The 25650-nt window shown below is 40.4% G+C and overlaps 1 protein-coding gene across 3 annotated transcripts; it reads right to left on the bottom strand.

The window, feature by feature from the left end:
• Positions 1–3640: 3640 nt before the first annotated feature.
• On the bottom strand, positions 3641–19615 carry hnf1ba (HNF1 homeobox Ba). 3 transcript variants are annotated; one of them, XM_063493829.1, is made up of 10 exons: positions 19245–19615; positions 17205–17404; positions 16678–16945; positions 16367–16590; positions 9369–9523; positions 8123–8249; positions 7859–8041; positions 7253–7365; positions 6875–6919; positions 3641–3661 (listed from the first exon to the last, which is right to left on the bottom strand). In XM_063493829.1, the coding sequence occupies exons 1-10, from the start codon at positions 19613–19615 to the stop codon at positions 3641–3643; spliced, it is 1707 nt and encodes a 568-aa protein (XP_063349899.1). The 3 variants fall into 3 exon arrangements, with proteins under 3 accessions (XP_063349899.1, XP_063349900.1, XP_063349898.1); XM_063493830.1 differs by lacking the exons at positions 3641–3661; positions 6875–6919 and having other exon boundaries at positions 7241–7365; positions 16352–16590; positions 16678–16835; positions 16908–16945; positions 19245–19603; XM_063493828.1 differs by lacking the exons at positions 3641–3661; positions 6875–6919 and having other exon boundaries at positions 7241–7365; positions 16352–16590.
• Between the last annotated feature and the right edge of the window lie 6035 nt (positions 19616–25650).

Here is a 25650-nt window from a genome sequence, read left to right as displayed (position 1 = left end):
CAGGTAACGAAAGCATTGATGAGCAGTCAGGCTTGCAGCATTGCAGCACAGCCTCCGTTTTCACCTGTGCACAGGGTCACTGTGGCGATCGCTTTGAAGTCTCTCTGGGCTGGTTTTCATCGTTGCTTTGTGTTGATGGTTTTGTATTGATACATAAAAACTAAAAGAAGGAGCCTATGTGTGTCCTCACTAGGATAGGGATTTGTGTTGTTGTGTGGGACTGTAGCCTGTAGCTTTATATTGTTAAATGGTAATTTTGTGACAATACGTTTCAGCTCAATATATGAGAAAGTTAAGTAATGAGTAGTCAACAAGTTACTTTCTTTAGTGAGTAATTAAGTAACATACTGCATTACCATTGAGAAAAGTAAGATGTGATATGTAATACATTACTTCTTTTGAGTAGCGACCCTAACACTGGCAGAGAGTCTGTGTGAGGGCCAAAGCATCAGGCGAGGTGGGAGTTTTGACACTGAAGGCAGGTGGTAAGTTTTGCAGCAAAAAGAAATGATCATCTCCACAAACCTTTTGAGTAGATCGAAGTATTACGTGCTCTAAAACTTCCTGGTAGATGGCTGCATTGCCTTAGGACTTTAAAAACCACAGTGGACCATCCACCACCTACACCAGCAGATATGACACGCCGAATCAGCACAGATGGCAGAAACCTCAGGCTGGACCTCAAACACCTCCCCACTCTTCCTCCAGACTCCAGGGCCTTGATTTCCAAATGAAATGCAAAATTGAATTTCATTTGAAAAGAGGAGTGTGGCTGCGTGTTCACAGCTAAAGTGAGAGATACACAGTATTTATACTGTTTGAGTAGTAATTACCTCGAAATGAAATAGTCAAATAATTGGAGATACTGGATTTCAGATTTTCACGAGTTATAAGTCACAATCAGCAAAATTAAAACAAAAAGGCAGCAAATATTTACCTTTGCATGTGATGAATACAGAATATATGAATGTTTTCCTTTTTAAAAAAAAATAAAATTATGACAGACTACTTTTTGCACTAGTGTAATTCACATCATTTTTATCCATATTAAACTATTTAAGGGTCCAATCCCATCCCAGGATAAAGGTGAACGTCCTGAACTTTGCTGTGATCTTTCCCTTTCGGGAGACAAGTGAACTCAAGGCATGCTAGCAAAATGCTCCCTGCAGTATAACAGCTATAGAAGCGTCTTGTACAATAAATTAAAGTTCAAGCAGTGCACTGACTTATATATCATACTATCCTGACCTAAATAACCATGATTTGATGTCTCTGCAAAAACTGTAATGCTACTATATTATTTTAGAGTGTGCTCAGTGTCAGTAAGATGTAAAGTCTGAAATGATTTGTGCTATCAACAGGGTTCAGCGACCTTGTTGCTGGAAGCGTAACGTGCACTTTAGATCTGTGAACTTCAAAGCGGCTGATTTATGACGCTGCAACACGACTACATATTTGTTGGCATCATAAACTGACAGTACTTACACTAAAACACTTTTTCATCTGAATGGGCAGAAACCCATTTCAAATTTCATATTACTTTAAACGCCGTCGTTTTTACTCGTTTACTCGTTACATTTACAGTTTTAGCACAGTAACGGGCAGGGTGGTTACAGTGTGGGTGGATGGATGATTATAAATGATAGATGTATCATTGTTGAGCTCTGTGAATCAAAATGACGACAAACACATGGTCAGTTTGAAAAAAAGAACACATTTTACTTGAAATACCAATATTTTCTCACAAAGTATAAATAATGATTTAAGATTGATTTCGATTTTATACAAAAATAATACATTAGGAGGAAAAGAAAATCATGTCCTGTCAAACAAGTACGAGTGCCTTCTGATCAGACGGCAGTAAATATGCCTATAACAGTCACAAACCAATGACATAATAATAACAATATTATGACCTAATATTGAACAGGAGACTGGATCTGCCACATGTCTTACATGCCAGCTGTGTTTGCATAAATGCCTTTTTTGTCTCACGGGTTCTTAAAGCGAGAAGAAAACTCATGGTTGGTGCTAAATTTGGTATCACTATCGTCCAGCTAATGAGCCTGCGACAGTTTGTTCAGACAGAGAGCAACAGCAAGATTTTGGAACTTTGGCACACAAAATTAATGGTATGACTGAGTAAGAGGTGATTCAGAGGTATCCACCTATGAGAGAGGGGAAGGAGGAGGGGAGGAAGAAGGATGCTGGAGGGAGGGATATCAAATTTGCGTGAACCCCGCTTTGGTATCTCTCTGAACACACCTTAATACTGTTAGCGTGGGCGTCTGTACCCACAGCAGCTGCTCCTCTCCCCGACATTTCTCAGCCTTTCTGGAATCCTGCAATGATTAGAGCCGTTCCTGTCACAACATTGTCTGACTTTTATGTTTGTTTTGTTTCTGAATACTTGACATTATTATCATTCTACTCAAGGGGAGGGGGAGATCCTGTGATATATATTTTATGATGAGGAGTTATTAACAATATTTGTACTATTTCGGATTGAAGAAGGACGTGGGAGAGATAAAGGGAGGCCATTCCTGAAATTCACCTGAATCTATGTGCAAACAACAGTCAGAGGTTTCCTGAAGGGGAAGGGACACATTTAGAGTCAGTGACTCAGTCCTTCCCTCGACGACTGAGGCAAGGCCAAGATTACAAATATGGCCGAGTAGCTTATGAGACACGCAGCTGCAATCAAAGCTCCTATCCTTTGGCATATTTTGTCACTCTTACACCCATGTGCTTTTCTTTTATTTACAGGCAGCTTTAACAACAACAGCTGTTGGTGATTTCACTGACAGTGTACAAGTGTGTGGAGTTTTGTGCAGAATCCAGTTATACAAAGCATTGCATACACCTACAGACGCATTGCATAGTCCTTTCAAGATTGTCAAAGTCTTTTTCAATCACAGTATACACACTGAACAACTGGGAATGACGAACAGGCATTCATCCTTTGCACTACTGCTAGTACAGTAAACCGAGTGTGAAAGAATAACATGGAAGACTCTTTTAGAATGTCAAACGCAAGATCAATAAAGGTTATTGTGATTGTCACGTAGTCTGCTCACGTGCAAGGCTTTCAGCCCAGTCCTACCTCGGCCTGCACACAAGCAGATCAGTGTCTCTGTCCCTTAGTGCCAGCGTGACTTTGTATTTCCACCTTAGATCACAGTTAAAGTCATCGCAGAGCCTTCAGTCTGGTTCGTGAGCAGTTTTTGGTGCCCGATTTTTGTTCCTTGGTAATGTCACAACAGAGGATGACTGCAAATTGTTAAAAAAAAAAAAAGAGAGAGAGAGAGAGACGGGAGGATGGAAAACTGAACACTGTTTTCAAAAGATTCGGTTAAAATCATACATCCTTGTTGATCATTTGTGTGCCACAGAGGGAAATCCAGACTCCTCCCTTTCAGGTGCAGGTGAGTTGGGGGGGGTTTTTTGTTTGTTTTTTTTCCACTGTCCCCATTTCTCATTTCCACCGCCGTGCCCGCCGTCGTCACTCCTCTGCGTCTGTTGACTGACTCATCATCCGGCACGCTGTTGCGGGTTATTAGGAGTTGTCATGGTCACCGCGATGAGAGGGTGGAAAAATGCGCTCTGGTTGCCGGGCACCGAGGAAGTCAGGTGGACGCTCTCACCAAGCTTGAAGAGGACACTGTGGAGGAGGAGGAGGAGAGAAATGTCAGACGAAGCAAGGCTGTGTTTCATAAAACAATAAATACAATCTGTCCAGTAATTTACATATACAGACACACAACGGTGATGATGGACTACAGTGAATTCCTGTCATTCTGACCCTTTTCTATATGTTAATGGGGTGAATGGCTGTTTATGGATAAGCTTAAAAAAATGAAAGAAGCATGATCGTCGTATTGGTTGAATTAGACGGCATAAAGGGAACATTTCATGTACCTGATGTTTCAAATATATAGAATAAATGTGCATTTATTTTATATTATACCCCAGTACAATGGACACAAATTAATACCAAATTATAATGATCCACCAAAGTAACAGAACCAGTCAATGACAAAGCTGCCATAGGTGATATTTTAGCCATTTGGGGGCAGTGGAAAGACGTCTTTAGCACATTGGCACCGTCAGGTGTAGATTTTCAGTTGTTAACCTTGTTACCTTACAATATAAAGCGCCTTGAGGCGACTGTTGTTGTGATTTGGCGCTATATAAATAAAATTGAATTGAATGGAATAGATATGGTGTTTTTCATGTGCTACAAAATATATGAAGCTAATTGTGAGCCAAAAAAGCATTCAAAGCCATGCAGTTTATCAAAAACATGGATTCAATCAGCAAGGGCTTCATTCCTTACAGACCTAAGGAACAGCAGTGTACTGCTATTTGTTAAAGAGCAGAAGCGCTTCATAAAGTCAACTCTATCTCCAGCCTCGGCTCCAATCTGACCAGTACCATGAGCTGCTGATCGTCTCTCTCTCCTGTGCGATGGTTTCTCCTTCATTTATTCTCTGCTATGTAGAATAACGTCCGAATAAGTAACCAGCTGTCAGAGGATCAGTATTCATATTTCTTCACAAACTTTCCTTCACATGTTTCAAAATAAAAGCCTTTTCAAGAAATGAGGGGTTAATTCTTTAAATAAAAACAAAAAGAGAGCTGATGGCTGTTAATTTAAAGCAGACGTGTTATTACAAGAGCATTCTACGGCAATTTCAGCAAGAGAGGAGAGGATCAGCGGTACTCGTGACCGGTTATCCTGATCAAACAGAGGACAAGGCCAGTTACCTTTAGCAGCTGAGGTAAATAAAGGCTATCAACTATTTAATTAATGTGAATGAGTGAGAAAGAGCAACTGTCACATTATTATCATCATCTGGGCTGGTTTTAGTTCACTTTTAATCTTGTGTCTGTTTCAAAAACTACTTGCTGAAGTGCTAAAAATGCTGAATTCACTGCAACGTTCAAAGGTTAGCAGCAGCTGCCAGCAAATTTTTAAGGCGGAATGGTTTCTCACATACGTTGACATCAGTAATCAATTAAGACAACTTTGCCCAGTTAGCTTAGCCTTTACTGGGTCTTCAAAATACAGATGAATTAACTGAACAAATTTCTTTTATCAGTTAAGACTGCAAATGCAAGACTTTTACTTGTGCAGTGTCACATTTCTACTTTTACTTCAGTGAATACTTCCAGCAGCCCTCCACCTTGATGTGCCACACCTGACCAAATACATTCCTCATCCCTCTTCTCCTAACTCTGAAAAGCCGTTTCCATTGAAACGCTCTCTTCGTTTAGACTGTTTGTGGAATTTATTTTTCACCTGCCTCTCCAGGGGTGGAGGCAGCTGACCCCGGTGTGACCCCCCGGCCAGCAAACAGCGTCACCTGATAAAGCTGACATGCAGCCAAGACCTGAGTCATTAGACGGCGGCTCTCTGAGCAGAGGCGAGTTTGAAGCAGACTCAGGTATAATGAAAGGTTGGTAAACAGCAAGTGTTATAAAGCCCGAGCATGCTGGTGTCACGACAAGAAGGCAAACCCATCCAAATAAAGTCCTGATAAGAAAATACCTCAGAAAGCTTTGGAGCTAACAGGTCACTAAATAAAAAAAGAAGTGGTGTAAAATAACTGAGTATATGTGCACTGTGTCTGTAATTTTATGCTACTTTGTACTTCCCTTCCTTTATGGCTAACATTTTACCCAAAAATGCATTGATATTAGTTTAAAATATTATGACAAAGTACAACTAAAGCCTCATTTTTACAAAAATAACCTGCTACAATCTGGTAGAGAAAAAAGCTGAGATTTCAAGATGTAATTATTCACAAAATTCTTATTTAAAATTAAATATTTTGTCCATTTGATGCAGTCTAATAAAACTGCACTTAGCTACATGATTAATTTATTAATTCAGACCATAAATAGATAAATCCCTATCAAACAATAACCATAATCTGAGCATACAGATCCATGATATCATTAATAAAGAATAAATACCTTTTTTTTCTTGGCTAATATGTTGTGTTCAACTCACAAAAACTAAAATATTACAGATGGTTTCACCGACAAAAGGGATCTCCATATAGGTTGTACATATTAGGTAATAAAAAAAGTTTGAGCAAGCCCTTTGGAACCATTTTTACATTATGGTTTTAGTGCTTTTACTTAAGTAAAGGACCTACCACTACAGGTGACAACATCTATTTTTAGTCAGTTTTAAGGAGGCAGTAACACTTAGGTTAGAGGAGTTTTTGTTATTTGCTGCTCACAGGATACACAGCGTTCTCAGCTATCCTCCCCTGCAGCCATCAGTCTGGCAGTAGCAGCTCACGGTACGATCACTCTGTCTCAGCGTGGGAAATTGAGTGTGTGAAAGCACCGTGGACAACATTTCAGGCTAGAGCGATCACCGAGAGCAGGGAGAAGTAGGAAAGAGGAAGAGATGTAATTAGAAAAAAAAAAAAAAAGGAGACAAAAAAAAGCCGCCGCCCCCTCACCCAGCCCATCTCATCTCCAGTCTCACTGTAGCATGGAGGAAAGCCGCAGGACACAGGGGTTGAGAACTTTGATTAACAGGTCTCATTTCCTGATCGCAGAGGTAAGTCTCGTCGGGTAGAGGAAAGTGAAAATAGGGAGCATTAATCAAGAGGCGTTCAGGCTGAGGGAGCATGTGATTGATTAGACAGCTGTTTAAGAGGAAATAGGAATTCTGAGGAGTGTCCTATCCATACATCCGTCTCTCCTAATGAAAGCGTTTGAACATCAGCCGTAAACAGAAAGCAAAAGGATCAACGTGCACAGCCACAACTGTCCTAAGTGATTAGATGTGTGTTTGAGTTTGATAATTTCACTCATGTAAACTGCGTGACTGAACTAAGAAAATTGTATTTACCCAGGAGAGACCCCCAAGTTGCACCATCTTGTTTACAGGAGCGTCCTAATGTGACAGGAATCAAACAAGTCAGCACACCGTCATAACACACACACACACTTCTCCCTGCTGTGATCTAGTTCCTGCTGTTGCAGCAAGCTTTGATGGTGCTGTTTCTCTCAGTCAGAGTAAGGTGAGAAGGATTTTTCTTTTTTTTTGTGCATCAGCAGGGAAACACGACAGTTGCAAAGAATTACAGTATAAAATGCAAATTGAACGGTGATTCTCATGCAAATGTCCCCGTAATTACTCGAACTGAAATCATCATCGGCGGGTAGGGGAAGCGGTCAGAAGGTGCGTCTAACTGTAGCTGTTTGTGGCACGGGGTTAAAGTCTCACCGTCTTGCTCGAGGATATGGAGCTGAGGGGGCTGTTGGCGTCTGTGACCACCATGGCTGAGGAGAAACGTGACGGGTGGGAATATTGCGGGGGTTCTTGTTTGTGCGGATACACTGAAAAAGGGAGACATAATAGATTATTACACTTCCATAACAGGGACAAGTAAATATTTATTAAGGTTAAGAGCTGATCTACAGCTGCAGAGAGGAAGCTGCATACCTGGTGTGTAATATTATATTCAGCAACATTTACAAACTATCTTCTTCCACTTTCATTTGTGCTTTAGTTATTAAGAGTCAGGGTGGGAACTCTTTGCTTTAAACCACAAAAACTGACTTTGAGAGGGAAATCAGACCAGATGGAAGCATGGTGGCTGATTGTGGTGTTGTTTTAGGCTGGATTACTCTGAGCTCCTCCCCATTAAAGCTTCAAATCACATCAAAGTTTCTAAGTGTCTAAATAAACACATTAAAACTGTCTGGTTACAAGTTGTGGTTTGTTTTAACACAAGGCCTAAAAGCTAATGTTAGGAACCTCCAAAAACTTGTTAAAAATGCATACTAGTGCCTACTGGACTGACAAAAACAATCAAAATGTGTTACTGACTGTGTGAGTGTGTGACGGAGGCCATGAACGGCTGCTGGCTCATGTGGCTCGGACTCTGCTGCATCAGGCTCTGCTGATGAGGGCTGTGGAGCTGCTGGGAAAACGGCACCGGCTGGAGCGCTGCAAGACTTCCCGCCACGCTGTTGATCACCGGCACCGTCTGAGACTGCGATGTGTTTAAACCTGGTGACACCCAAGTAAGATGTCAGTCACCACGTGCCTTTAGAACAAGCGAAAATTTGTATTGATGTATGCTAGACATACTTTGTGCTATGGCCATGACTCCAGACAGAGGCATGATGAGGTTCTGCGTCTGCTGATGGCTGTGATGGGAACTGTGGATGTTTGTGAGTGTGCTGACCGGAGGAAGTCCTCCACCTGAACCTGAAATCTGTAAAGAGATCATGGAAATAAAATTACAGTACAGTTTTATAGCGGTACTATTTGCTTTTAGCTGAGTACTACACTCAGAGTTATCAGAGTACTGGCTATGTAAATTCACATAAATTCATGTTCAAAGTGAAAGAGATGTTGGCAGTTAGACAAACAACAGACATAAATGTTGACTCAGTTCGGATTCTTTTGTACGACACCACAGTTGCGTAATTCCCGTCACACACAAGCGCATACTGATAAAGAAAAAAATTCCAGGGAAAAAAAAATCATAATAAAATGTCGCCGAGAAGGCTGCGTGAGTTGGCGTTGCACATTCTCCGCGCATGTGGCTTCATACAAATGCTTCACCCAACATTTACAGTAATCTTTATCTGGATCCTCCCCCTCAGTGGGGCTGCGTTTATTTGACTACATCCTCCTGCCCACAGAGGAGAACTTGGCCCAACTCACATCTGCATAAAACAACTGACAGCTCTGACCTGCCGCACACTACAATGCCTGCCCTTATTTCACATAATGCAGGGCAGAGGTAAACTGTGCTGTATGACTAATTTTTTCCCAGTTTCCAAACAAAATAAACAGTTCAAACGGACGGATACTGTAATTCCTGATGATTTGAATAATGCTGTATTTTGACATTAGCACATTGCACGTTTTTCAAAAGTACTTGTACAGACGCTATGATAGTATGCGCAGGTTTCCTTGTCACTGATCAAATATTGGACTAGGGAAAAGGGGAGAAGTAGATGCAGAAAAAAAGTATCGGGCATGATCAAATGTTGGCGTCATTTCTCTGGCAGAACAAGCAACACTCCACCTTTGGCTCCTCTTTGTGAGGCATTTAATCAATAGGAACAGAATGTTTCTTTGTCAGGTTTATTGGCTGAGAGATGAACATGCCTGGTGCACTTTGGTGATGGCTGCCTGCTAGTACAGCCCGGGCTGCCACCGTGGCTCCACCTTCCAAACACAGCAGCACAATGTGCTAATTGTTGGCTCTTGCCAGCACGTCCATGGGAGAGGAGGTTCAGGAACCTACTTTGTACGTTTATGCTAAACGCAGGCAGGTTCTTATCTAATCTGAGGCCACCAGGGCCCAGGTGTGTTCACTCACCATCTTGGCGTCGGGTGACAGCAGACTGTGGCTGTGGTCCAGTCCTCCCGGAGACACCTGCTGGAGCACTGACTGACTGGTCGCCATTGCGTTGCTACTGTGGTGACTGATGGCCGAGGAGGAGGTGACCTCGCTGGGAACTTGCCCGTATCTCACTGAGAGAGAGAGAGAACCAGAAAGAGAGCAGGTTAACTTAACTTGTCTTGGCTCACAGTCGCTGTGTGCTGCAATTATTGCAGGTATATAGGGCAGTGAAGAGCATTGGCTCATCTGTGCTGAGCAGTGATGCTGTCACTCCAACCCACCACACTCACCTGCTCTTTGACTCGGATAGGGGAGGACTGAGCAAACAAAGACAATGACCCGTCCACTGCTGCTATCTGAGCAGCTTAGCCAAGGCCATTCACTGTGTACATGCACTCACATAAGCAGGACTCCCATCAGACTCTGTGACCAGCATACAAACATTACCAATGATGTTTGTATTACGTCAGGGTTACGAAAAGATATTCAGTTTGAACAAAGGTTGTCCCTAGTGTTTTTTTATTTTTCACCTTATAGAGCAATATATTTGGCCCAAGGTATTTTAATAACTGTGATTAAGAGTAATAGTAGCTGTACTTAATGAATTGTCTCAAAAGTATATCATTCAGACTCTACTGTTAACATTACTTCAACCTTTCCTCCACTACTTTAGGCTACTGTTTCACTTAATAGTTGTACATTATGTTTAGGAACTTATTAAATGGGGTTTACGATGTTTTAGCTAATATAGTAAATATCTTCAGCTTTTATTCCAGTGTATTTAGCTACCAACTGTTGGCCATACTGTTAACTAATCCCATTTTTATTAATATTTGTAGTTAGCAATATATTAGCAGTCTATTTCTAACTAACATTTTTATTTGTTTATCTATACTATTATCCAGTAATTTCAATTGTTATCTATACTTTTTTGTACTTTGTACAAAAATACCTGTTTTTATTCACATTTTTACCTAGATATTTTTAAAAAAAAATTGTGTGTGTATTTCCAGCTAAGAATCTTATTTGTTTCAGTCTCTGAGGAGGATGTGCCTTCTCAGCAAATGGTGCTAAATCAAAATCATATAACTCCATAATAAGTAACACTAGCACAAAACTGTAATGATGGTTTCAAAGCCAAAACATTAGCATTTTTAATGGCATAGCAAAAATAAATTGCTGAAATAAAGATTTGTCAGCTATTTATCTAAAGTTTTGTACTATTAGTGATATTTAGGTGCCTTTAGGTACTCAAAACTGAAGTTTTATCTATATTATTATCCAACTATTTTATCTACTTTTAACAGTTTTAATAATTTTAATTGCTAGCTGTACTTTAAACAAATAATATTCCAATGTTATTAATATTTGTTACCAGATACTTAAATTGTTATTTTAATTTGTTTATCTGTGCAATTAGCTAACAATTTCAGCTGTTATCTGTACTTTCAACCAAAAGCATCCAAATTTTATTTGTATTTTTGTTAGCTATTTAAACTTGCTGTTATGTGATTCCACCTAAGTGTTTTATTTGTTTCACTGGCTAAATACGAGCAGCCCAGATTCAGCACATTTATGAATGGTGCTAAACCTAAATCATATAACTCTAGTGTAATAGGTAGCACTAGCATGAATTTAAGGCCAAATGGCGGAAACATTAGCATGTCAATACTAAACAGACTTGTCAGCTTTTTCTTTGAAGTTTTGTGTTTGTGCTATCTATTTAACTTGGGTACTCAATACTGGAGCTTTATGTATCAATACTATTACCTAATTATTTTAATTGTTTACCTGCAGCATAATTTTAGCTAGCAATTTAAACTGTTACCTGTACTGTTAATCCTTTATATCCCCCTTTTACATTAAGCCTCTTCTCAAATCCCCCTATTGCCGATGTATCCTTCTGTTTGCAAGTGGCAGCCAATCACAAGAAAGTTGGAGGCTGGCCTAAAGGAGATGAGACTAAAACAGCTTGTACGAGAGGCTCTGGTCCGAAGCCCAGCATGCAAACTCAGAATGATAGATAATGAAATTTTTTCAACTGGTAATCATACTAACAAACTGCCATGTAGGGCTGTTCGATATAACGATATATATCGGGTGACGATATAAAAACGTCTAGCGTTTCATTTTACGCTATCGTTTGTTTCGTAGTGTGGCAAAATATAATGTTTACGGCAATATTTTTTCATCGTTTTGATGGTCATTGTAGTGGTTATATTAATTTGTTAAAGTTCTCTCTTTCTCTTATATTTAATATGACCCTACTACTGACGGACAAGCGACTGTTTTTACGCGTTGTCGTTAGCAACCACGACGGTAAAACAATGGCGTGGCTCCGCCGTCCGCTTGTTTGTGTTGCATATTAACCTTTCACAATAAAGCTCAAGATCCTGTTGAGACTTTTCAAAATAAACTAAATCCCGTGAAAGAGTATACAGTGTTTACGGATGAGAAGCAAAAAAGAGGCGGTAGGTGCTAAAAAATAAACCTTAGACTCAAACGTTAGAACAGGCTTTTCCCCGCAGCACGCCATGTAATAAATATTCACAAAGAAAACGGCGGCCGTTACAACTTATGTTTAAAAATGTATAGCTTCATGCATCGGCTAAAAGTCATAACTCCAGGTACACGACGCCCAGCTGAAAACACTTCATGCAAGTCGAGCTGCCCGAGATTCACAGAATTTACAGAAAATTTTACATTTTTGTGATTTATATCGTTATCGGGATGATAGATGTCTTATATCGGGATATGAGATTTTGGTCATATCGCACAGCCCTACTGCCATGGAGTAAATCAAAATGGAACTGAAAATGAGAGTAAAAGTGTCTTATAAAACTGGGAGCCTAGTTACAGTCCACATTCCAAACTTTTAAGTTTTTATTATATTTCAAACAGTTTAAAGAGATTCACAGTGAATTGATGAGAATAAATTTAATGACATCACTTAATCCCCTGTCTAGACTACTTTCTGTCTCTCACTGGAGGCCCATAGGAATGCTCCACCTCCCAACTGACAATCAAATGTATGTTTGCTGATGCAGGCCTCCCTCTGATATCAACAGAGTAAACATTACACAATTACAAGCAATGCCAAACACATTCTTATCCTGTGGTCTCAACCTCGCACTGTCACACAGTGCCTCCCTCCCTCAGTAACAGTGCAGAGACAGACTCTGTTTGCACTAAGATCAACATCATCTTCCCCAAGTCCCACGTCCCTGACCCAGGTGTGACAGCCGGAACGCCCTGCAGAAGTCGGAAGTATTGATATGCACACATTTCGAGATAAAAAGAGGGAGAGGCTTTGACACAATAGGTGAGCAATGAGAGGGACATCGATTTCTAGGTGTTGCTGTGCAAATCGTATAGTTTGCTTCAAATGAGATTTTGCCAAAACCACTAATCATGAAATCTCTGTAGTTTACAGCTCCATCTTTATCAATGCATCTACAGCTTTAACCATAACAATCTTGAGACACCATTTCTCTACATTTGCCGAAATCTGTCTTTGTACAGGTTTAGGAAATCCGATAACCTGTTACTGGGTGAGCTTCCAGATCTTCTAGATGCTGATTTGAATCACTCCTGCTCCAAGTCTTTCTTTTAAAAAACAAACTCTTGTTAAGCTTCTCATTTAAGAGATATGTGAGTAATAGCAATCTTTTCATTTAACTATCGCCAGTAAAGCAAACATATTTCATGCAAGCACATCTGATAATGCTGAGCTATTGCTTTGAATACGGATAGTTAAAATGCAGCTACTTCAAAGCTGCTGTCATATTTCATCCTCTAAAGTACCTGTCCTCCATTTTGTACAGCCAACAGACATCATATTGTGTCCTGCAACATACTATCAACCCCACAACACCCCGCCGTGCCTTGTAAACACTGCCACAGAACAATAAAGCACTCCATTGGACTCATGACCCCCATTGCCACACAATAGAGGAGGACTCATAAAAAGTCAGTTATCTCGGAGCTGGGCCACCTCTTAAAGGATGCTATTTAGGAGATTTTTGTTTCTTTGGCTTCTGCAGTAATTTAAGCTGCAGGGAAGCTCAGACTTCCACAAACTAAAGTTAGAAACTAGGGTTTCTAGTCTTTTTGATGGCCCAGTCAAGAAAAAAACACTGCAACTTGCTCTTTGAGAGCAGGGGGAGGGCGAGAACTTCAGGATGGGAGTGGTAGCATGGACCTTCAGCAGGTTTAAAAGCCTCTAGCTCCCTGTGTGACCCATGTAATATCAAAGCCTGGCTCCCCAACCCCAGGCAGTGCTCATTGTAGTGCCGCTGAATATGACAGACCTCCTGGGTCTCTGCAGGACGTAGCCAGTCTCCTCTTTGTAGCACTCTGGGAGCACTGGAAAGTGCAGAGCTAGGCAATTCTTTCTGTGTGTGTGCGTCCCTGTTTTAAGCTAGCCTGAGGTTACAGAAAGCAACACAACCTACGCATGCTACTGTATCTGATCTGGAACTTCTGAGTTTGCTAGTTTGGTAACGTGCAGAACGACACAGTTCAGCTTACACAGCGCAATTTAGCTTCAGCTGTCAAATTACCATCAATCTAAAACACTCCATCACAAGCAAAAGTTGTCTATTCAGAATCCCGCTTAAGAAAAAGACAAGCATTATCTTCACAAACCAGGTTGCGTGATTGGTCCGATTTGTTTGTCTGCTTGTTAGCAGAATAACTCAATAAATGACACAAATGTTTTAGCAGCTTGGACTAACATGCACGTGATTCGCTTTTGTCCATGGAAATCTGAATTCATGTAAGATTGCTTTTACATATTCCTATCAAAGCAAAATAGAATAATTTAAAACCACCATTTTTGAGCATCTTTAGAATATATTACAATCTAATACAAATCCAGACATCCTTCTGGATCCAGGAACTCAGTTTGTGGAGGGAAATTTTAGCCTTGGTGGAGCCATGCAGATACTGACTGCTCCTGCTGATAAAAATGACTTTTTGCATAAAGAGTAAAAGTAACTTTCATGCTGAAAAATCCCAGTTTTGTTGATGAAACTAATAGTAGCTCACTGTTAGGTTAGCTTCACTGTAAAAGGGTATACAGAAGACATCGGGATTTTTTAGATTCAGCTTCAGCTTTAAAAAATCATCTTGTAAAACGCAGAACTTTAATACAAAAATTATGATTTTTGAATGATTTTCTTTCATTTTTATTTTTTCTTTGGCCAAGAAAATGCTGATTGATAACCATACCATGTTAATGATCCTTATAAATTTGTTTGAGGAGCTCCTACTTTAAAGAATAACGGCTAAATAAGATGCTTTTAATAAGCTCAGTAAACATCACTGGATGAATATTAGGCACTTATTACACGGGACAACACAGACGGCTGCTATAAAATACTGTAAGCAATCTGCTTGAAAGATCAGTTTCATTTCCTAAAAAGGTCACCACCAAAACTGCACGTCACACTGTTTGACTGTCTATCCAGTTGTGACCAACTGATCAACGAACCAAAGCAAAATCAATAAAAACTCCCTGACTAAGAGGAGTTTCTTTGAAATGACCCAGAAGTGACCTCCCTTGTAAGACTGAAGGTGTGGCGGCAGTTTAAGGAGGGGGGTTACCAGCTTTCTCTATAGGCGAAGAAGGGGTCATCAGTCCTGTCTGGCCAGAAAAGAGCCAATACCACAGTGGACAGCTCCTGCTGCTCCAAGTCTGCGACCAGCCTCAGCAACTATACTAATGTCCATGAAGGTGAGGAGGGGGGGCTTTAAATTCAGTCCTCCTCCAGGCCCAGCAAAGATAAATGAACCTAGGTTACAGTGACTGCAGTCTTCTAATACACCACAGACAATGGGACCTCCTGCTGGAGCAGAGTATAGAGAGTAGAATCAGAGGAGCCCCTTATCAAAGGCCTGGGAGATGTAGCAGCAAAGGATTTTAATTGTCCATTAAGCATGCATAATACAGGCCGTGCCCTAGCAACGCAATGAGGTGCCCTGCTGGGATATTATTGTCAGGTCAGGGGATGACACTGAAAAACAGCTGATGCTGTCAGCATGATGCCAGCAGGACACCTTGTAAGCAGCCAGCGGAGAGATTTTGGTGAAACAAAGTTCTCTCCGCCATGCACCAAACCTTCCTTTCTTTGCATCCTGATATCCAGGCCTGCTCAGGTGTTCTCAACAAAAACAAGGAGACAAAAAACCTTAAGCAAATAGACAATCCACGAGTGGGACCAGTTTATGGAAAGGTAAAAGAGCAAGACAAAGCAAACCATTAGTCTCCCCTTCAAAGCTGGACTCGTGTTCGAACACAAGAGGATAACAATGGGATCTGAGTGAGTCTCTGAACACACAGATTTATTTATGGAGGGTGAGTGATGGCATGGGGATAATGCTCTGTGAGCCCTATCTGCTTTGTTTTTATGTAGTATACGCTAGGTAAACTCAGTCAATACTAATTAGTTTGAATGCAAACATAAAGGCAAGGTGAAATGGTCAGAGCAACAGTCCACAGCCTTCTCCTTGTTTTGGCAACTCTGTGAGTCCTTAGAAACCTCGATGGAAGGAGGAAATGTGGAAATGAAGGTGCTACGTCGAGGTGATGTCTGTTCCCCCTTCCCTGACCCTGGCCTGACCCTGGCCTGTCACGGGGTTGCTGCCCTTTGTGTCATGCTTCTCCATGCTGACTTTGGAGTGGAGATTGCAGGTACAATGTGGATTGTTCTCAGTGTTTTCAAAGATCAGAATAACAATGCCACTCGCTCAGCTCACTCACTCACGCTCATTGATCACTTGTCCTGTCTTTCTCTGCCTCTCTGATCACATCAGCTGTGAGCCTCTGTGCTTTCCTTACAATAGTTTTACACCAAAGAAAACAAAATCATGCACCTTTTGCGCCACCGTCAACTTTAAAGTCTCCCATAGGCTGATGTTAGCACGTATGATCTGCTGAACCGCTTGCAAAGCAACACCACTTGACATCTTACTTGGAGGTGAAGCGCTGGCCTGGGGATGATGTGGTGAGCCGTGAGACAGCAGAGGGTTGATGCCGTGGCTTGGAGCAGTGATTGCATCCATGGCCAACTTCTGCCTGAAGGCTTCCTCTTTACGCCGGTTGGCAAACCAGTTGTAGACTCGCACTTCCGTGACCAGATTAGAGCCGAGGCCTTGAGCTTTGGAGGGGGAGACACCTCTCTGAAGACACTCAGCTCTGCGGGGAACAACACCAGGTGAGAATGTGGTGGTAGTACTGCACGGGCAGCATTTTTGTGCCAAAAGTGGCCTCTTGTGTGTCTACCTGTTACACTCCTCCACCAAAGCCTCCCGCTCCTCCTTGCTGGGGTTCTTCTGCCGCTCGTAGGCCTGGTACAGGATTTGCTGGGACGCAGGCCCCCATTTGAAGCGGTTGCGCCTCATTTTCTTACAGGAGGGTTCGATGCCCACCTCTTCGCCAGGCTGACCCATGCTCTGTCCGGATGGATTGAACTCTGCAAAATAATAACCCTGATCTGGATTTCCTTTGTCAGCCATACTGCTGCCAGGACCATGAGTTGCCTGGTTGAACTCTGAAAATAAGAAGAGGCATGTTCAATAACGCTGATATCAAAATGCTTTCTTATACAACGTTTGGCATTTTGAATGTATAAATTAGATACATTTTCACTTTTGATGCATAATGAAAAATAGTTGCATGTACATGCCATTCATCAGGGTGAGGAAACATGATATCCCTACAGGTTTCAAACCCAAATAAAGCAGCGTGCTGCTGCCAGCTAAACATTTCAGGCTGTGGCCAAGCTGTGAGAAACTCAAATATTAACTTACGTCGTAGAATTTCCCGCTGTTTCCTGACATACCAGGTGTAAAGGGCCGCTCGCTTCTGTGTTTTCATGGGCGTTCCTTTGTTGAGGTGCTGGGAAAGGTGAGACTGATTCAGCCCCGTGATGTCCACCACCTCGCGTTGGGGGATGTTGTGCTGCTGCATGTAACCTTTGATCATGCGGGCAGCACGCCATGGATCCTCTCTGCGTTCAGTTAGAACAACAGGGGCAGAAAACATGGTTCATTCCAGCACTCAAGTACGTGCAGCGTTCAGGGGAAAGTTATGAAAAGAAAATCCACCATTTACTCAAACTTTGAGGCTCAAATAAAGAGTTCTGGAAAAGTCATGCTATTAAATCACTAGTTCATGTGAGATTGTATCATTTCAGATATGGATATGGTTTTAAAAGATGCTTGTTCATATTTAAAGTAAATACAAAAGTGAAACAACTACTCATGAACTTGTTCCCTTTTGTTGTTTCCCTGTTTCCAAAGCCTGGAGTTTAAGGGGTTTGTAAGGATAAAGAGTCTCCACACAGACAACCCATTTATTATTCCAGCCTGCTCAGTGAGCTGTAAATATTTCCAAAGGTTAGTTCAGCTCAGAGTAGATTTAAGCAGCATTTGTTACCTAAACTCTTCGATTTAATATAGAAAGAGTAAAAATCGAAATTAAAACCATAAAACAAACTTTACATAGGCTGTCTTAACTTTAAATATCTGATCTACTCAAAGTATAAAATAAAAAATAAAACAAGACATAATTTAGTATAGCACAAACAGCAGGGTATTCTTTAAAAATGTAAAAATGCAGAATTTCTTAAGATGATAATCAAACCTTAGGTTACAGTCATATATTAGGCCCTAAAATTAAAATTTAACCTCAAGGAAAACTCAGTTAAGTGATTTAAAAAAAAAAACAACTACATTAAGTTGTATGGAATTTATATCATATATAAATTTAACTTCCAAATTTAAGTTTAAGTGGTAAAACTGTACCTTTATATTCTGGTAAATTTTTGTTGCAGCGGTGTCTACGCGTATATTTAAAAAAGAGACGAGTGGAAATTGAGCCTTACCGTGCAATCAGACATTAACAGGCCCAGACACTCGGACATCGGTAATTATTGCAAATCTGCGCACGTCTGTTTGTTTTGGAGAATGTGGAGGCCTACATCTAAGTCTGCGGGTTAAGTGGGAGATGTTAGTTTATAACTTTTGACAATGAATAACCAGATCTCCATTCACTCTAATCACACGCCACTGTGTATCTTTCAGTTGATGATTTATAGAATAAAATTAATAATAACTTAACTACACGTGGGTTCGTTTTGATATTCTTCCGGTGCTGTTAGTGGATGATAGAGCCTCAAATATTAGTTCTACGACGATGAGTGGTTTGAGCGGAGATAATTAGAAAGGAATGGCTTCGTGATGGGATATTATTTTTCCGTGAGAGGGGTTTACAGACAGAGGAAGAACCGGAAAACAAAAAAAAATGTCACAGTCAAATTAGTTAAAATATAATAATAATAATAATAATAATAATAATAATAATAATAATAATAATTGAAGTTGTATCGTTACTTTCTTTTGGTGGAGTCCGTGCGCCCGGCATTTTTATCGTCGAGAGGTGGAGTAGCTATAGTTAATAATAAATAGAAGTAAGTTCAGCTGATATTTTGCAAAGGTAAAGAAATAATAATCCGTGTGGATAATTAGTAACCAGAAAGTGAAAACCTAATCGTGGCGGGTTATTTTAAAATTGTAAACAAAGCCTGAAAAGTGTTTTAGGGATATTAATGCCTATTATTATTATAAAAAAAAATTTAACATGTTAAAAACCTGATTTAAAAAAGGCGTAAACTTCTAAATTAAGAGCACATTAGGCGAGCTCAGACGGATAAAAAGAAGCGAGCATATGCGCAAATTTCACTTTCTTGTCTTCTCGTCTTGCTTTTCTCGTCTGCCATAAAAAAAAATACAGTTTAAAAAAAAATAATATAAACTTTTTGAAGATAGAAATTTGTCAGGAGAACTTACGCCAACATGCGCTCCACCTCCGCCCTCTGCTCCGCGGCCTCCTCCGTGTTGAGCGATTGGAGCTCCTTTAGTATCGGCGGGGTGTCGTAGTCGTCCCCGTCCTCGGAGCCCTCGTCGCCGGACAGCTTGCCCTTGCTGTGGCCGTTGGTGAGCGTGAGGAAAACGGGCTTCGTATCTGCGTCCCCTCCGTTCATCTTGCCGCTCTGAGGCGACATGGGCAAGTTCTCCAGTTTTACTCCAAAGTTCGGCGGGCTGGGGTCCAGGTCGTCTAAGGCCTGGATCAGAACATCTTTGGTAACTCCTGAGTCCAACAGGGCGTTAAGGAGCTCCTGCTGCAAGGATGTCAGTTTCGACACCATTTTAAAGAACATTAAAAACACCACATAGGCCTGCTGTGTGCGCGCTGGAGCCCAGGGTTGAAAGGGAGGATCGCGGGGAAAAGACCAAAAAAAAAAGTCAGAATAAAGTTCCTTTCTTCCTCTCTGCCTTTCGGCTGCTGACACCTGCTCCGAGAAGCTGCTTCACTTCCCTGTTGAAGGGGAGGGATGGAGCTACTTTGCCATGATGCTTTCTGAGAGCGGGGGAATATAAAACATGGTAATGAGTGGGCCGGCTGATGCGAGCTTTTATGTAAATCCACAGAATAAGGGCCGCTTTGCGCCGAGGCAGACGTGTTTACACTGCTGCACGGCTGCTTTTATTGGCCCCCCTTATCAGCAAAACTTTCGTGGACTTCGGACCCTGTTGTATATGCCATAAAGACTTTTAAGAAGGGCTGCGCATATTCAGCTGCGCTGGATCAGTAGTTTTATTCCATAAAAGCACCGAGACAGTTAGGGACAGAGTTCAGCTAGTACAGCACAAGTACTTTTTGGCTGTTTAACTTTATTTGTGTGTTGGAATTTTTTTTCTCTGTGTCTGTGGTGTTTTTTTGTTTTTGTTTGTTTGTTTTTGTGTTTTTTTGTTGTAAATTAGATGTTGTTTATTGTTAAAGCCTCTAATAAGCCATATGTTTTTACATTTTTGGAAATTATTGCCACATATGAGGTCATATGGATAGGTGAAATGTGTCTCCAGCTTCAGAGCTGCTACAATAACTTATTTTATATTTGTATGAAGTTTCAGATATAATATAGCGACAGTATGCAAATATATTTGCCTCCTTTTAAAAATCATGCACTTGTCTTTTGCAGCGCACATCAACCCTTCCAAAACTATCCATGTACCTTAAATTGTTTTATTTTACTAATAAATCTTAAATTCACTCAGGAGCAAGACAAACCCTGAGTCAATACCGATAAGCGCAGAATGACGTTTTGGGGATCACAATTGACTTTACCTCTTCACCTTAAAGCAATAAAACAATAGCTAATAAAGTTATATTCACCTGCGCTCGTCCCATGGGGGTCACCATGCAGCTCTGACGCACTCACACAGCCAGGTACAGCGCGAGGACGAGCTGGAGCAAAGCATGCAGAAGTCACACTCTATATTTTTTACGTGAAGATAACAAATGATTGTAATTTAAGATATAAAGATATAAAGTAGTGAAGGTACGCAAATATAATTTGTTACAAGACTCCCTTTAAAAAGAATGCACTTGTCTTATCTGCGCACATCACCACTTTACAAACTATCCCTAACCCCTAAATTGCCTCAGTTTTATTTTACTCATAAACCTTCAATTCACTCAGGAGTTAAACAAACCCTCAGTCATTATCGATAAGAGCAGAGTGGATTTTTGTGGGGGGATCACCTTTTCACCTTTGCTTCCAAATATTCAACAAATAGCTAATAAAGGTGCATTTACCTGCGTGAAGCTCTAACGCGCTCACAGAGGCAGGTGCAGCCAGATGATGATGATGAGGGAGAGCAAACCACTCTGAAATCAAATGTAAACTTTAATAAAAGTGACGTGAAGAAGATACACGTCAAAAATAACGAGATATGACAAGAAGGAGAATCAATTCTCAAATATAGGATACTTTATTAAGCGGGCAGATGAGTTCGCAACATTTCACTGTTAATGATTTCTGAGTCTCAAATTTTCAGTTCTTCAAAGGTGAATTAATATTTATCCGTAGCTGTTAATTCAGAGCAAATGATCTGTGACTTTAAAAATATCTGCATGGCGCTTTACGGTAATTAAGACTTTTCGAGAGGCTATTAAACCCAAAGACTTACTTATATCATTTCTTGGATGAGAGATTCTTTGATCACAGGACGACGCTTAAATAAAGGCAGCAAATGAAAAGTTTAAAGCTGATATGGTGCCATGTAGTCCCACAGCATTACTGTAGAGACTGCGGGGTCTAATATGCCCCAGCTGTGAACCCTAACCTGTAAACAATTTTTTAAAAATGCAGGTAAATCTTTGATAAGAGGCACTCTGCAGTTTAGAAATATAATATTAATAAATTATTTATAAATGAAATAGAAGTTATTCCTATTTGAGACGCCAGAATCAATGATCTGGTGCCAAACGTGTTGAGTAGATTTCTGTTAATTAATTAATGATCTAATTGTTTCAGATGTAACTGTACCCTTTAAGAGTTAGAGCCTAAGAATTACATTTTTATTTTATTTTTTATTATTATTTTTTCAAATATAGACTCACAGATCAGTTTAAAGGGTGGAAACTCCAGGAGTCCTTCTTATATCTTTCATTAAAAACAGATTCAAACTGCGTCTCTTTCTCTTTTGATGAAGATAAGAGATAAATAAAAAACAAGCTGCTGACTTCCACTATGATGGTTTACAACAATTTACTTGGCCAATTATTGGTCAAACATAATCCTTTAGTGTAGTATCAATGTGGTTGATCATTAGTAATATGCAGGATTGCCCTTATTAGCATTATAGTCGTTATAATTCAGTGAGACTTTAGCCATGCAGAAAACTACTGTGATGATCCTAATGTAGGTTGCAGGAGAACACTGTGTGACTATAACAAAAAAAATGTCCTAGTTGCATTACAGGAGGCAATAAAAATATCATAAAGTTCAAAAAGGTTATTAAAATTCAATGCTGGGTCTGAGAGACACAGAGAAGGCCTCTATAGGAATGTTAATTGTTTTACTGTAGTTATGTTTCATTAATGGAATGTTTTGTTCTAATTAGGCCTCACAGTTGTTTCTCTCACATAAAAGATTGCCACAGGTTCCGGTGTCATTGCACAGATTCTCTCTTTATCTGCAGCTGCTATCATTGTATAAAGTTTCCCTTAGATGCACACCTTAGGTGCCCTTCGCTCTGTTGTGTAAAGCGGCAGCCGCTGTGCTGTGCAGGTAGAGTTAATAACCCAGAGGAAACAGATAAATTGCAGGCTGTCTGCACCTCCGTCATCTCTGCTGACAAGTTAATCGCTGAAAAAACGGATTGATTTTGTTAATAACAAAACAAATGGACCATTTGTCGTGTTACACCAAACATTTTCACACGGTCGCAGGGGAACGGAGGGTTTGCTTGAATTACACATTGGTTTGAAACTGTAGATTTGTTGGGTTAAATGTAAATAAGAGAAAAGAATTACCCATAATACATGTATCCTCTGCAGAAGGTACTGTATGTGTTACTAAATGATGGAGGATATAGACATTACAATTTTTTTCCACTAATTTCTTTCCCAGAAACAACAGATCGTACCACAGTGTCTCACAGTAACATTAACAGGCGCTCATACCAATCCAAACTTTGACATCCATTTCATTTTGGACTTTCGCTTGTGTCCATTTTAAATCTGTCAGCCATTAACAACAAATAATAACAAGAAGCAGAAACAGTTTATCCAGTACACAGACCATCGAGGCTGTTGTGAAAGCAGCATGTGCCCTGAAGCGTGGTGAGGAACGCACACTGCCCGTCACGGTTTCACACACAGGTTGAGCAACAACGGGTCTGGATCATCCTGGGCCCTTGACAGTCCACCTGTCAGGGGCCCAGGAGGAAAGACTTGCATAGGAATGAATTTAGAAAAGACTTTAAAACGCTTCTCGTATTGTAACAAATTGGTGACAGCAATTATACACACACACATTATGCACACAGCAGTTGAGCATTGTGCTGCAGAGGGTGACATCCTTACTGACTAAAAATATCTACACCTTTACTGCTTCCATAGGAATTAAGAGGGTCAGTAGCAGCCAGGTGCTGATAACCACGTGCACCTGATTAACTGATCTTGAGCGCCTCTATAAAAGAAAAGGTTTGGGCAGTTTGCTAGTCTGGAGCATTCAGGTGTGTGTTAATACAATGCCACAATGTTCCCAGGAGTGTACCTTCCAGTAAATTCACCCCAAGGTCAGACTGTGCAATGCTCAGAGAAAAAAAAAACTAAACAAGACCTACATCTCAGACTCTACAGGCCTCAGTTATCATGTTAAATGCTTTTTGTTTTGTTTTTTAACTGAACAAGTATGGCTTGTTTGAAAGGGTTGCCAAGAAAAAGCCTCTTCTCTTTAAAAACAACATGGCGCTGTGGCTTAGATGTGCTGTTTTGCAGGACCTGGGCACCTTGCAGCCATCGAGTCGACCATCAACTCCTCTGTATACGAAAATATTGCAACCCTAAAGCCCAAATGACCCCAAATATAAAACACATTTCTGCTCTACAAGATCATACAACATATTCTACAGAGTCAATATCGATTGTGCCATTATGTAGATTATGGCATAATTTTGTTAACCTTTGTTTCCCTTTATTATTTTCAAACTTTGTACATTTTCCAGTTTCTATTCCAAAAAGATTCCAAGAATAAAACGGATGACATGTCTGCAGCAGCAAATTACATTTTCCAGCTTGTATTTTATATTTCTAAGGATTTTAAGAATCTAAAGTCAGAGATGCACTGATCCAGCTTTATCAATTTCTGATTTCTGATTTGATACCCAGACGTTGACTTTAATTACCAGAACTACCTGTGTTAAAGTAATATGAAGGAGAGACTGGGACTAATTGTGTCCAGCGGTTAAAAGATGGCAGAAGGATTTTCTCCAAGAATAACATCACAGTGTCATCCAGACTCAGTAATACTCTTGGACAAACACTGTGTTATCCCAAGGAAAAAAAAACCCAGATCTTAGCTAAGCAATATAGTGTTTTCTGGGCAGTTTAGTAAGTATGCACCATTTTTTACACAAGAGAAACACTCCACAAATTCATAACACAACATAGGAGACCCACTCAGTTGTACACTTGCATTTCATGGAAGATACACTTTAGAGGATGCCAGTGTTCACATTTCACAAGAAAATAGAAAGTTTGAAAGAGAAATAATCAAGGCCATTATGACCACTGTGAAAAACCAACCTTGAACAGAGGTGGTGGCTCACAGCACCAACTCTCAGCCACCTACAATACAGTCTTGGTTACCTCAATTAGCTCACATGTTGGTGTCGTGGAGAAATGTGTTATAAGGTTTTGCTCCTTGGCCACTACAGTAATGACCCACACTTTTTTTTCAAACCTTGACTCACCTGACAACCCACATGATTAATAATGGGTCAGTGACTCTCGGGACTTCTTCTAGACGCCACTAACCTTAAACCAGGAGCAATGAAATTGGAAAGGGTTTTTTTTTTTTTTCCTCATTCTTTCCACAAAGTTTCATCTTTACAAATTGTTGCTCTAAACCAGTTGTTTTAAACCTGAACCTGATGTGAGGAAAAAGTCGTCACAAACCTAAAGTCCAGTTGTCACCATTTTAAACAGTGAGGCGACAGGTCATTAGAAAGTCTATTTTGGTTATGTACCTCTTTTTTTTTTTTGCATTTGTCATTTCAGTTCAGTGTGGAAATCTTTACTGTGCTCATCATTTACAGACAGGAAAGTTCCTCATCAGGGACATCAGGCAGAAAAAACATCAGCTTTTCAGTTTTGGTCGTTCGCAAGAAAAGTTTGGGGTTAAGAAGCAAAGAAGAAAACCTCTACAAATATTCACTTGTGTAGCAAGTGTGAAATAACCCCAAACTGCTGTGGCTTTTTGTTGTAGGGTCTTTGATGTGTTAGCTCTCCTGCTAGCAACCGATGCACTGCTGCTGACCTGCAATGACAAAAACACAACAACTAAGTATTAAACGGAATAGATCAGCCCCAATCATCAGCTCGCTGTAGGCTTTGTGATTCAGGATCGACCTCATATTCCATCCAAACATCAGATCAGTGCAATCCCTACACTCCATGCATTAAGATTAAGAGAATTAGCATCTATCACACTTGTTAGGGATATTATTACAAGGCTATTTTTAAAAATTACATTAGAGTAACAAATAATATATATTATAATAACATATCATATAATATTATTACCCTTGAGGTTTACCACATCTGCCGATGAAATGAGCCCGAGCTCCCTCTGACGAGACTGACCATTACAAAATGAGATGGAGTTTGAGCTATCATCATTAC

The sequence above is a fragment of the Pelmatolapia mariae genome, linkage group LG14 (genome assembly GCF_036321145.2).
Source record: "Pelmatolapia mariae isolate MD_Pm_ZW linkage group LG14, Pm_UMD_F_2, whole genome shotgun sequence".
NCBI classification, from domain to species: domain Eukaryota; kingdom Metazoa; phylum Chordata; class Actinopteri; order Cichliformes; family Cichlidae; genus Pelmatolapia; species Pelmatolapia mariae.
The sequence above is the reverse complement of the archived record's forward strand: the minus strand, read 5'-3'. Positions and strand labels throughout refer to the sequence as shown.

Bases quoted from the DNA above. Each gene is read 5' to 3' on its own strand.
- hnf1ba (XM_063493829.1), bottom strand. From the start codon at position 19,615: ATGTTCTTTAAAATGGTGTCGAAACTGACATCCTTGCAGCAGGAGCTC. The intron at 9,524-16,366 runs GTAAGATGTCAA...TCTCTCTCTCAG, and splicing joins GGCCAGCGCTTCACCTCCAA to TGAGATACGGGCAAGTTCCC. The intron at 7,366-7,858 runs GTCAGTAACACA...TCCCTTTTTCAG, and splicing joins CTCCGTCACACACTCACACA to TGTATCCGCACAAACAAGAA.